Here is a 13,906-nt window from a genome sequence, read left to right as displayed (position 1 = left end):
TCTGACCACCATTTCCTCATATACCTTTGCTTCTAATCAAATCTAGTAGAGCCTAAAGAATTCCTAATCAACAGGAAATAAACGAGACATAAAAAACAAACAAACCAAAAACCCAAACCAGTTGCTGTCAAGTTGATTCTGACTCATGAGGAACCCATGCGTGTAGAGTAGAACTGTGCATCATAGGGTTTTCAAGCCTGTGACCTTTTGGAAGCAGATTGCCAAGTCTTCCTTCTGAGGTGTGTGGGTGGGTTCAAACCACCAACCTTTTGATTGGTGGCTGAGCACTTTACCATTTGCACCAACCCAACCCAACTGAACCAAACCAAACCCGTGGCCTTTGAGTCGATTCTGACTCACAGTGACCCTGTAGGACAGAGTAGAACTGCCTGCATTGGACTTCCTAGGAGGTAATCGTTACAGAAGCCTACTGCCACATCTTTCTCCGTGAAGTGGTTGGTGGGTTTGAACTGCTGACCTTTGGGTTAGCAGGGCACTTTAGCCACTGCACCACCAACGCTCCTTTTGCACCACCTAGGGTCTCCTAAAAGGGACAAAGAGAGGAAGAAAAGCTGGCTTGCTTTAATGTGTAGTCTCACACTTACCAATCGTTTCCCCTTTAGGAATCCATCACAAAAGTTTTGCACTTGCTCTTCTGAAATCCCTGCTATGGGCAACGTATCCCACTCATCGTCTACAGTCTGGTAAATTGCCAAGGCTGGCAGTTGAGACTTCTTAAGTTTGAAAAATGATATCACCTTCCCATTTCCCTTCATACCACTGTCCACCAGAATAAAAAGAATCTGCAGTTGGAAAAGGTTGAGAGAAAGATTTATTTGAGATCCTGGGGACAAAAAGACATCTTGAAATCACTGCAGTTTAAATCAAAACTGAATTTATGACCTGTGTCACACAATTGAAATCTCAATTGAGCTGAAATCAGTTTTATATTATTTCGTGTTGCTTTGATGTTTTATTCCCATTGATCAAATTCATTTAGTTTGACAACATAGAATTGGAAGACTTTAGCGATTATGTAAGTGAAGAAGTCTAGCCTAACGATTGAAAGCAGAAAACTAGTTTAAAATCCTGCCTCTAGCACTTTCTAGCTGTGTGACTTTAGGTATGTTACTCAACTTCCTTGAGACTCAGTTTTATCATCAGGCTTTTGTTGGGGGAGATTAAGTGAGGTGGTGTATTTAATATTTTTAGCACATAAAAAACTAAACCAGTTGCTGTCAAGTCTATTCTGACTCATGGTGACCTCATGTGTGTTGTAGTAGAACTGTGTTTCATAGGGTTTTCAATGGCTGAGTTTTTGGAAATAGATCAAAGGATTTTTTCTGAAGCACTCTGGGTGGACTCATACTTCCAACCTTTCATTTAACAGCTGAACAGGGAACTCCTTTTGGCATGTAATAAAGGATAAGTGTTAACTATTTTATGTTAACTCAAACCTTCTACCCAAAGAAGTAATTTTTATAAATTCTGAGGATTGTTCACATTCAGTAGCACTCTGATAAAATAAGGTATCTTTAATTCAATGCAGTAGCCTTGAAGTGGTTGAAATCTTACTATTTAAGTGATATTAAGCGGAATGAGACAAAGTAGGGAAGGGGAGGAAATGAGTATTCACTGGACACCTAGTAGGTGTTTGAGGACTAAGGTGTGCCTGACCCAAGACATGATATTTCCAATTGCCTCATATGCCTGTGAAAGTTTGTGAATAAGGAAGACTGAAGAAGAATTGATGCCTTTGAATTATGACGCTGGTGAAGAATATCAAATATACCATGGACTGCCAGAAGAATGAACAAATCTGCCTTGAAAGAAGTATTGCTAAAATGCTCATTAAAAGTGAGGATGGTGAGACTTTGTCTCATGTACTCTGGACATGTTATCAGGAGGGACTAGTCCCTGGAGAAGGACGTCATGCTTGGTAAAGTAGAGGGTCAATGAAAAACAGGAAGACCTGCAATGAGATGGACTGACACAGTGTCTGCAACAATGGGCTTAAACACAGCAATGATTGCGGGGATGGTACAGGATCAGGCAGTGTTTAATTCTGTTGTACATACGGTTGCTATGAGTTGGAACGCTGGATGGCACCTAACAACAACAACAACAAGGAGGCCTGAGGCTGTTTTGTATGATAGCTGTTTTGTATGATAGCTGTTTTGTATGATAAATAAGCTCAGAGGTCCAAAACTCTAAGAGATCATGTCAAGGAGTAAATAAATTGTGATTAATAGGTGATTTTTCTTTTCAGTTTCTTTGGGTCTCTACTGTTTCTCCATCTATCAATGAAGAAGAAAAGAAATGGACTCATCACTAAGAGAAGATATGATAATATAGGCCTTTAATAGCACAAATATAACATCTATAGTATCTTTAAGTTCAAATCAGAGTAATGTGATATACTATGTTGTAGCTCTTATTTTGATATATCTTAACCATACTTGTTTTCCTTATTCGTCTCTACTTCCCTGGTCCCATCTTCCTTTTTCTCATGTCCTTGTGGTAAGGAGTCAAAAGAGTACCCCTCATCTCAGACTCACCTTCCCCTGGAAGAGCTTAGCTGCCCTCTGGTATCTGTGCATGTTTTCTTCATACCCTGGGGAGGTCTTGTTAATCATCAGGAGAAGATGAATCGGAACCAAGCTGTTGAATAGGCCAACCACAGTCTGGCAAATTGAAATGTATTATCAGGAGAGAGAGAGAAAAAAGAAACTTTACTGGCAACCCAGTGAATGGGTACACTGAAACGTAAATGAGAGCTGTCTACTCTTAACATGAATGGTAATCAGCCTCCAAGATGGCTCTCAATAGGTCTCACTCTGGTTTTCTTATCATCCTTGCACACTAAAGAGGGCTGATCTGAGTAACTAACAGGATATTGCAAAATAGGTGAAGTGTGAGTAGATAATCACACTAGTAATAAAAGGTAACAAAAGACATCATGGCTTCTGCCTTGCTCTTTCCTGTATCACTCATTTTGGGGAAAGTTAGCCCCAGCGTAGGTCACTCAGCAGCCCCATGGAGAGACCCATGTGGTGAAACACTAAGACAGCCAGCACCAACTTGCCAGCTATATAAATGAGCAATCTTGGAAGTAGATCCTCCAGCTCCAGTCAAGTCTTCAGATGCAGCCCTGGCCAACATCTTGACTCTCAAGCTCTTGAGAGAGTCCGGGCCAGAAGCACCAAGTTGAGCCACTCCTAAATTCTAACCTACAGAAAATATTTTAAGATGCTAAGGTTTGGAGTAATTTGTTATGCAGTAATTAATTACTTTACTCTTTTTCAACCCCTGTTAGTATTGCTAGACCGATCTGACAGGCTTACAATGTGGCCTTTGACTGCATACTACTAGTGTATACTTGTTGAGTGCTTAGCTTACTATGTGCCAGGTACTGTTTTTAGCATTTTACATATAATAACTAATTTAATCATTAAAGATCCAGTATATTAGGTAACTCACCTGAAGTCACAGAGCTAATAAGTGGTGGACTGGGGTTCACACCCAGACAGTCTGGCTCAGAGTCTGTGCTGTTAACCACCAAGATATACTGACTCCTACAGAGCTAGCTGATGGCAAATCTTCATTTGGTTGAACCAGTCTGCCTCAGTTCAGTAAAAAGGTAGATTCTTCAGGAGGCCAGAAGTGTTGGCCCCTTTTTTCTAACTTAGAGACAGGAATTCCTCATGAATTTGTGAATGACAGGGAGTAGGAGGGAGGCTGAGGGAACCGAGAGAGGAGAGGAGGGAGGGAGTAAAACTATTGTGTTGGCTCTCTACATTTCACTTTCCTGAAATAGTGTTGCAAGTATTTCTATTTTAAACAAATCCTGTTCGTTTTCACTTCTCGCTTCTAAATACAGAAGGCCTTGCTGTAACAGTGCCGTGTACACAGGAGGAAGAGAGAACAGTGGGTTAATGAATCATTGGGCAGAGTCCCAGGAGGGTGGAAAAGGAAACAACCAGGTAGGGTCCTTCCTGAAGCTACATATGTCTCTGTAGCAATCCTCAGTCTCCACTGGCCACAGGGGGCCAACATTTAGGCAAGGCAGCTCTTTGCCACAGATTTCCTCTGGAGCTCTTAGATTTTAAATTTTGGGGACTGGATGGTAAATACCTGACTCTTGTTTTACTAGATCTTCTTACTTAAAATTAGAGCATGTATCCACCTTCCTAGAGAGCACAGATGGAGGATAAAATTTTAGGAAGAGGCAAGAAATAGGAGCTAGGGGTCAAAAGGCACAGTGCTCTTAGCAGAAGGGATTAGGCATAGCAAAAGGGATTAGTTTAATCCTGACACAGCCTGATTCTTCATCCTGAAGCCAAGTACTGAGTGTGTGTACTGAAAGTGCTTAGCAGGCCAAGTACATGGCTATGGTTTTCTGCCCAGTTGCTGCTGGTGTACACCTGTGCACAGCAGCAGATGGGTAGCAGCTATAGTAGTTTGGGTAGGCCATCAAAAGAAAAAAAAAATTGGGGAGATGAAAAGGTCACAATCAGGGTTGAACTTGCTTCTATAAAGAGATTCTTACCTAATTTCCTCTTGATGTGATTTGCCTTCACTACTACTGTTGAAGTTAAAAAAAAAAAAAAAAAAAAAATCATTGCCCTGTAAGATAAGACATGGACAAGTCACCAGAACTCAGGAAGGGTCCGTCCTTGCCCTTGCCTTCACTAGCCTGGAGCACTGAGGACATCAGAGCTATAAATGCAGAGATCCTGAAATCATCCAGAATGAGATGGTCTAGGAGAAGAATACTTTTCGAAGACTACCGCTGACTGCCCAGAAGTGTGTGTGGTAGTATCTTAGCACAAGTGCAAATGGAGCCACCCCTCCACAGGGACAAACGTGAGGAGTGGACAGAATTTGTCAACAGGAAAAGTGGTGTGTTCTATCAGAGGCCATGTGGGGAGTAGAAAACCACAGGATTCAGTCAGACACAGGGGTTACAGAGAAACAAAAACAAAAGGCGGGGCAAGTGAATAGGGCTGTTGATGTAGCTGAAATTGTTAGTAGCCATTGGGCCTTGAGGAAGTTAACTCTTTTGCACTTCTATTTCCTCTCTTATGAAATGGAAACAGGCAATGTGAGCTAATACATTATCAGTTAAATTTTCTGCCTTAAATTATGCTTTCTCTACTTATCATGTGACCTTGAATAAGTCACTTGGATCCTGAGTGTTCTCCTGTATAAAATGGGTATAATAAGTCTTCTCTTCTAGCTCAAAAAATTGATGTGAGGATCAAATGAGAAAATGGGTGTGAATGTGCTTTGTATGTCCTAAATATCACGAAATACACATAAGTTGTTGGAGAACACACAGCATTTCTGAGCTGACGTAGATCACTAGAAACCAGTACTCTATCATTCTATGATCTTCGTCAGGGAAAATCAAAGGCAGGATATATAAGACAACCCTCTAAACTGTAGAGTATTAGAAAACCAGAAAATAATTGGGATTGATGGTCCCTTCACCCAGTCACCCCAGTAAAAACTAGTTATCCTGGAGTCAGTTCTGAGTCGCGGCGATCCCATGTGTGTCAGAGTGGAACTGTGCTCCATAGGGTTTTCAATGGCTGACTTTTTGGAGGTAGATTGGCAGGGCTTTCTTTTGACGTGCCTCTTTGTGAACTTGAACCTACAGCCTTTTGGTTAGCATCCAAGTGTGTTAAGTGTTTGCCACATCCGTGGACTCCTCACCCAGGCACCAAAACCATAAAATCAAACTCATTGCTGTCGAGTCAATTCTGACTCATAGCGACCCCATGGGACAGAGTAGAACTGCCCCAGAGGGTTTCCAAGGAGCCGCTGGTGGATTTGAACTGTCAACCTTTTGGTTAACAGCCAAGCTCATAACCACTGTGACACGAGGGCTCCACCAAGGAACGGCAGCATGCAACACCAGAGGAAGGCAAAACTGGAAAGAAAGCTGAGGAACCCTAAGGGGCTAGGCATGTACTAGTCAACGTGTGGATTGCAGGGAAAGCCAGACTAGGATCTGCTTGTCACTGGTCCACAACAGATAGGCATAGAAAATTGGGAATAGGTGTTTAGAAACTAATAGAAATTTGGCACTGTTGAAACATCCAAGTATGTGATCGGTGGGCTTGATTCTTTAAATTTGTGTAGTGATTTATTTTTATTGCATTTAACAAAAGTATCTGCCACCAATGTGTTAAAAGTTGACCTTCAGCACAGACTCAAATCTAGTTTGAGAAGCCTGGTGTTGCTTAAGTCAAAGTTGTCTTCATGGGGCACTCTCAGTCAGCAAATCCCCTAAGTTTTTGAATCAGTCACTTTAGCTTTTCACCCTGGTTCTTTCTTATTGGTCATGTGATAGGCCATTTAATTTTATGAGTCTCAGTTTCCTTCTTTGTTGAATAGGGACAAGTCTCAATCTCGAAGGGCTAATGTAAGGATGGCAACATAAACATATGTTCAAAACATATGTTCAAACAAAGTCTTCAATTAATGACAGCCACTGTTACTATTGATCAAAGAATCAGAACTCCAGGAGAAAAGGATCTCTGCTATGAAGACAAACACCCTCCCTGACACGCGTACTTCAGGGGCTAAAGACAGGGACTGTTGTTTACCATAGGGCTGTACTCTGTCACCAGGCGGAGGTTGTTGACTGTAATGAAACGGCTTAATTTGGTGTCATCAATGCTTTCAATGTCTTTGCTCTCTAAATTCAGCCGTCCGTTATCCACCTGGGTGACACAAAAGAGATGCAATAATCACTGTTCTGGTTTTATTCATTTATTGAAAATTATTGCTAGACTATCTACTACATAGAGCCCTGGTGGCTAACCAAAAGGTTGGCTGTTCGAATCTACCAGCTGCTTCTTGGAAACCCTATGGGGCAGTTCTACTCTGTCCCATAAGCTTGCTATGAGTCAGAATCGACTCAGTGGTGACGGATTTTTTTTTTTTTTTTTGTCTTCTACATGCCAGGCACTGACTAAAGCTCCATAGATAGAAAGGTAAATAAGAAATGCTCCCTCCCTGTGAGGAACACACTGTCCTGTGGCATATAGACAAGTAAACAGAAACATCTCACATGGTGTGGTGTCACGGATTGAATTATGTCTCCCCAAAAATGTATGTATCAGTTTGGCTGGGCCATGATTCCTGGTGTTGTGTGATTTTCCTATATGTTGTAAACCCTGCCTCTAATGTTAATGAGGGAGGATGGACAGTAGTTGTGTTAGTGAGGCAGGACAAGATTGGATTTTGTCTTGAGGCAACCTCTTGAAATATAAAAGAAAGAAGTGAGCAGAGAGACAGGGGGACATCATACCACCAAGAAAGCAGTGCTGGGAGCAGAGCACATCTTTTGGACCCAGGATCCCTGTGCAGAGAAGCTCCTAGTAAGGGGGAAGACTGATGAGAGGGCTGAGAGAGAGAAAGCCTTCCCCTGGAGCTGATACCCTGAATTTGGACTTTTAGCCTACTTTACTGTGAGAAAATAATCTTCTCTTTGTTAAATCTATCTACTTGGGGTATTTCTGTTATAGCAGCACTAGATAACTAAGACACATGGCAAGTGTTGTCATGGGGGAATCAGAGGCTGAAATGTCACCTAAGGAAGAGCAGAAAGGCTCCTAGGAGAAGGTAACTCCTGAAAATGGCTAAGAGTAGGTCAGATGAATGAGCCTGGGGAGACAGTTTTAAATAAAGAGCAGTATTTGCAAAGGCAAAAGAAGTGAGCGAGATGTCATGTTTTAGAACCTACAATTCGTTCACTATGACTGTGGCAATGGATGCTCAGTGTGGGTGATAGAGAGAGACAAGGGTAGTGGATTAAGAAGGGGTCAGCTTTCAAAGAGCCTTGAAGCAAAAGTAAGGAGAATGAGCTCTAACTTGAAGGCAAAGGGAGGTATTAAAATGCTCAGATATGTGATCTATTTATGTAATCTTTCAATGTGAAATAAAACACACATAGAGAAAAAAAAAGGCACAAACCAGAAAATATAAGCAAGATGCACCACACAGTTAAAGAAACTGAATATCACCACAACCCTAGAAGTCTCCTGTTCTCCCTTCTCATCACTTTTCCTGACTTATACGGTAATGGTTTTTACCCTTTCCTTTTTAGCTTCACCACTTAAAGATGCATTCCTTAATGCTATAGTTTAATTTTATCTAATATTATGTAAATGGAAAAAACAGTATTTTTTTTGTCTATGTATCTCATTTCTTTCACTTAACATTTTGTTTATAAGAATCATTGGTGCTATTGCATGTAGCTATAGTTTTTATTTTTCTTTGCTGTATAGTATTCCATTGTATAACACAGTTTATTTATTCATTCTATTATTGATAGACATATAGGTTGTTTCCAGTTTCTTGTTATCAAAATAATACTTCAGTGAACATTCCTGTCCATGTCTCTTGGTACACATATCTGCTGGGGATATATTTAGGATTAGACTTTTTGAAAATAGGGTAGATATATCTGCAACTTCAGTATTGTCAAACTGTTTTCCATAGTGGTTAATAAATTTACTCGCACCAGTACAGTTGGAGAGGTCCCATTGCTTCACATCCTTGCCATCATCTCGTATTGTCAGTGTTTTTATTTCTACCACTCTTGGTGGATATATGGCGGAATGTCATTGTGGTTTTCATTGTATTTTCCTGATTGGCCACTTGCATTTGTTCTTTTATGAAGTGTCTATTATGTCACATGCCCATTTTTCTATTGAGTTGACTATCTTTTTCCAGCATTTTGCAGGTCTTTTTATACGTTCCAGACGCAAGCCCTTTGCTGGTTTCATATTGCGTATCTTTTCTCACCGGGGCTTGCATTTTAGTGGTGATTGCTCGTGAACAGGAGGCAATTTTGGTGTACTCGAGGTATCACCCTTTTCCTTTAGGGCTAATGCATACTTTTTCTTTTGTTTGTTTAAAAAATCTTCGACTACTCCAAGGTCATGAAGGTATTCTCTTATATTATCTTCTAGAAGCTTTATTATTTTGTCTTTCTCCTTAAAATCCACCAGGAACTTATTTTTCTTACTTATTAAAATGGATTTTAAAGATTTTTTAGCATTCACTCTTCTCTAAAATATGCATTAAAATACATTCATTTCTGCCTCAGAAAGCTGTGCATTCTTCTATAATTTCAATATGTATAACCTTTCCTATCATTCAGTTAAAAATATTTTATAATGTTCGTTATATTAATTTCTTTTTTTTTTAATTTTTATTGTGCTTTAAGTGGAAGTTTACAAATCAAGACAGTCTCTCATACAAAAATTTATATACACCTTTCTATATACTCCTAATTGGTCTCCCCCTAATGAAACAGCACACTCCTTCCCTCTACTCTCTATTTTCGTGTCCATCTGGCCAGCCTCCGACCCACTCTGCCCTCTCATCTCTACTCCAGACAGATGATGCCCACAGAGCCTCATGTGTCTACTTGATCCAAGAAGCTCATTCTTCACCAGTGTTATTTTCTATCTTATACTCCAGTCCAATCCCTGTCTAAAGAGTTGGCTTTGGGAATGGTTCCTGTCTTGGGCTAACAGAAGGTCTGGGGACCATGACCTCCAGGGTCCTTCTAGTCTTGGTCAGACCATTAAGCCTGGTATTTTTACAAGAATTTGGGGTCTGCATCCCACTGCTCTTCTGCTGCCTCAGGGGTTCTCTGTTGTGTTTCCTGTCAGGGCAGTCATTTGTTGTAGCCTGGCACCATCCGGCTCTTCTGGTCTCAGGCTGAGGTCATCTCTGGTTTATGTGGTCTTTTCTGTCTCTTGGGCTCATAATTACCTTGTGTCTTTGGTGTTCTTCATTCTTCTTTGTTCCAGGTGGGTTGAAACCAATTGATGCATCTAAGATGGCTGCTTGCTAGCATTTAAGACCCCAGAAGCCACTCTCCAAAGTGGGATGCAGAATGTTTTCTTAAGATTTTATTATGCCAATTGACTTAGATGTCTCCTGAAACTGTGGTCCCCAAACCCCCAGCCCTGCTATGATGGCATTTGAAGCATTCAGTTAATGCAGGAAACTTCTTTGCTTTTAGTTTAGTCCAGTTGTGCTGACCTTGCCTGTATTGCGTGTTGTCTTTCCCTTCACCTAAATGCTTATCTACTATCTGATTAGTGAAAACCCCTCTCCCACCCTCCCTCCCTCCCCCATCTCGTAACCACAAAAGAATGTTTTCTTCTCCATTTAAACTATTTCTCAAGTTCTTATAATAGTGGTCTTATACAATTTTGTCCTTTTGCAACTGACTAATATCACTCAGCATAATGCCTTCCAGATTCCTCCATATTATGAAATGTTTCATGGATTCATCATTGTTCTTTATCGATGGGTAGTATTCCATTGTGTGAATATACCATAATTTATTTATCCATTCATTCATTGATGGGCACCTTGGTTGCTTCCATCTTTTTACTATTGTAAACAGAGCTGCAATGAATATGAGTGTGCATGTACCTGTTTTTGTAAAGGCTCTTATTTCTCTAGGATATATTCCAAGAAATGGGATGGCTAGATAGTATGTAGTTCTATTTCTAGTTTTTTAAGGAAGTGCCAAATCGATTTCCCAAGTGGTTGTACCATTTAACATTGCCACCAGCAGTGTTTAAGTGTTCCAGTCTCTCCACAACCTCTCCAACATTTATTCTTTTGTGTTTTTTGGATTAACGCCAGCCTTGTTGGAATGAGATGGAATCTCCTTGTAGTTTTGATTTGCATTTCTGTAATGGTTAATGATCATGAGCATTTTCTCATATATCTGTTAGCTATCTGAATGTCTTCTTTAGTGAAGTGTCAGTTCATATCCTTTGCTCATTTTTTAACTGGGTTATTTGTCTTTTCGTAGTTGAGTTTTTACAGTATCATGTAGATTTTAGAGATAAGACGCTGATGTGAAATGTCATAGCTAAAAACTTTTTCCAGTCTGTAGGTAGTCTTTTCACTTTTTGGATGAAGTCTTTGGATGAGCATAGGTGTTTGATTTTTAGGAGCTTCCAGTTATCTAGTTTCTTTTCTGCATTGTTAATAATGTTTTATATACTGTTTATGCCATGTATTAGGGCTCCTAGCATTGTCCCTATTTTTTCTCCCATGATCTTTATCATTTTAGATTTTATATTTAGGTGTTTGATCCATTTTGTGTTCGTTTTTGTTCATGATGTGAGGTATGGGTTTTGTTTCATTTTTTTTGCACATGGATATCCAGTTCTGCCGGCACAATTTGTTAAACAGACTCTTTTCCCCATTTAACTGACTTTGGGCCTTTGTCAAGAATCAGCTGCTTATATGTGGATGGATTTATGTCTGGATTCTTAATTCTGTTCCATTGGTCTATGTATCTGTTGTTGTACAAGTACCAGGCTGTTTTGTCTATTGTGGTGGTAAAATAGGTTCTAAAATCAGGTAGACTAAGGCCTCCCATTTTGTTCTGCTTTTTCAGTAATGCTTTACTTGTCTGGGGCCTCTTTCCCTTCCATATGAAGTTGGTGATTTGTTTCTCCATCTCATAAAAAATGTCCTTGGAATTTGGATTGGGATTGCATTGTATCTATATATGGCTTTTAGTAGAATAGACACTTTCACAATGTTAAGTCTTCCTATCCATTAGCAAGGTATGTTTTTCCACTTAAATAGGTCTCTTTTGGTTTCTTGCAGAGGTAACTTGTAGTTTTCTTTGTATAGGCCTTTTACATCTCTGGTAAGATTTGGTCCTAAGTATTTTATCTTCTTGGGGACTACTGTAAATGGTATTGATTTAGTGATTTCCTCTTCCATGTTCTTTTTGTTGGTGCAGAGGAATCCAACTGATTTTTGTATGTTTATCTTGTATCCTGATAATCTGCTGAACTCTTCTATTAATTTCAGTAGTTTTCTTGAGGATTCTCTAGGGTTTTCTACATATAAGACCGTGTCATCTGCAAATAGAAATACTTTTACTTCTTCCTTACTAATCTGGATGCCTTTTATTTCTTTATCTAGCCTAATTGCTCTGGCTAGGACCTCCAGCACAATATTGAATAAGAGTGGTGATAAAAGGCATCCTTGTCTGGTTCCGGATTTCAAGGGAAATTCTTTCAGGCTCTCTCCATTTAGGATGATGTTGGCTGTTGGCTTCGTATAAATGCCCTTTATTATGTTGAGGAATTTTCCTCCTATTCCTATTTTGCTGAGAGTTTTTATCATGAATGGGTGTTGAACTTTGTCAAATGTGTTTTCTTCATCAATTGATAAAATCATGTGGTTCTTGTCTTTTGTTTTATTTATATAATGGATTGCATTTAATTGTTTTTCTAGTGTTGAACATCCCTGCATCCCTGGTATGAACTCCACTTGGTCATGGTGAAATTATTGAATTCTATTGGCTGGAATTTTGTTGAGAATTTTTGCATCTAAGTTCATGAGAGATATAGGTCTGTAATATTCTTTCTTTGTGGAGTCTTTACCTGGTTTTGATATCAGGGATATGCTGGCTTGATAGAATGAGTTTGGGAGTATTCCGTCCTTTTCTATGCTCTGAAATACCTTCAGTAGTAGTGGTGTTAACTCTTCTCTGAAAGTTTGATAGAAATCTGTAGTGAAGCTGTCTGGACCAGGGCTTTTTTGGGGGGGTGGGGGGGGTAGTTTTTAGATTACCTTTTCAATCTCTTCTTTTGTTATGGGTCTATTTAGTTTTTATACCTTTGTTTGTGTTAGTTTAGGTAGGTAGTGTGTTTCTAGGAATTCATCCATTTCTTCTAGGTTTTCAAATTTTTTAGAGTACCATTTTTCGTAGTAATCTGATACGAGTCTTTTAATTTCAGTTCGGTCTCTTGTAATATTGCCCATCTCATTTCTTATTCAGGTTATTTGTGTCCTCTTCTGTTTTTCTTTTGTCAGTTTGGCCAGTGGTTTATCAATTTTGTTAATTTTTTCAAAGAACTGGCTTTGGTCTTGTTAACTCTTTCAGTTGTTTTTCTGTTTTCTATTTCATTTAATTCTGCTCTAATTTTTATTATTTACTTTCTTCTGGTGCCTGTGAGTTTCTTTTGTTGCTCTCTTTCTATTTGTTCAAGTTGTAGGGATAATTCTTTGATTTGGGCCCTTTCTTCTTTTTGGATGTGTGCATTTATTGATATAAATTAACCTTTGAGTACTGCTTTTGCTGCGTCCCAAAGATTCTGATAGGAAGTATTTTCATTTTCATTGGATTCTATGAATTTCTTTATTCCATCCTTAATGTCCCCTATGACCCAGTCGTTTCTGAGCAGGGTATTGTTCAGTTTCCAAGTGTTTGATTTCTTTTCCCTGCTTTTTCTGTTATTGATTTCTACTTTTATGGCCTTATGGTCAGAGAAGATGGTTTGTAATATTTTGATGTTTTGTATTCTGCAATGGCTTGCTTTATGACCTAGTATGTGGTCTATCTAGAGAATGTTCCATGCAAGCTAGAAAAGAAAGTATACTCGGTTGCTGTTGGGTGGAGTGTTCTATATATATCTATGAGGTCAATTTGGTTGATTGTGGCATTTAGATCTTCCATATCTTTATCGAATTTCTTTCTGGATGTTCTGTCCTTCACCGGAAGTGGTGTGTTGAAGCCTCCTCCTATAATTCTGGAGCTGTCTTTCTCACTTTTCAATGCTGTAAGAGTTTGTTTTATGTATCTTGCTGCCCTGTCATTGGGTGCATAAATATTTAATATGGTTATATCTTCCTGGTATGAAAAAGGTATATTGTCCCTTTAATCATTATATAGTGTCCTTCCTTGTTCTTTGTGGTGGATTTAACTTTAAAATCTATTTTGTCAGAAATTAATATTGCCACTCCTTCTCTTTTTTGATTGTTGTTTGCTTGATATATTTTTTTCCATCCTTTGTGTTTTAGTTTTTTTGTGTCTCTAAGTCTAAGGTGTGTC

The 13,906-nt window shown here is 39.3% G+C and overlaps 1 protein-coding gene and 1 long non-coding RNA gene across 4 annotated transcripts in view; one reads left to right on the top strand and one right to left on the bottom strand.

The window, feature by feature from the left end:
* The window catches only part of LOC135231229 (uncharacterized), a 45,735-nt gene that overhangs the window by 11,604 nt on the left and 20,225 nt on the right, over window positions 1-13,906 (top strand). The gene's annotated exons all lie outside the window — the stretch shown is intronic.
* The window catches only part of ERP27 (endoplasmic reticulum protein 27), a 35,838-nt gene that overhangs the window by 2,391 nt on the left and 19,541 nt on the right, over window positions 1-13,906 (bottom strand). For 2 of the 3 annotated variants that reach the window (XM_003405671.3, XM_023554599.2), the window contains 3 exons: window positions 6,615-6,731; window positions 2,559-2,684; window positions 606-803 (listed from right to left, as the gene is read on the bottom strand). In XM_003405671.3, coding sequence (XP_003405719.2) covers window positions 606-803; window positions 2,559-2,684; window positions 6,615-6,731 — 441 coding nt within the window. The remainder of the gene's footprint in view (window positions 1-605; window positions 804-2,558; window positions 2,685-6,614; window positions 6,732-13,906) is intronic. The other variant, XM_064284545.1, reaches the window with a different exon arrangement.

Source organism: Loxodonta africana, chromosome 4 (genome assembly GCF_030014295.1).
Source record: "Loxodonta africana isolate mLoxAfr1 chromosome 4, mLoxAfr1.hap2, whole genome shotgun sequence".
Taxonomy (NCBI): domain Eukaryota; kingdom Metazoa; phylum Chordata; class Mammalia; order Proboscidea; family Elephantidae; genus Loxodonta; species Loxodonta africana.
The sequence above is the reverse complement of the archived record's forward strand: the minus strand, read 5'-3'. Positions and strand labels throughout refer to the sequence as shown.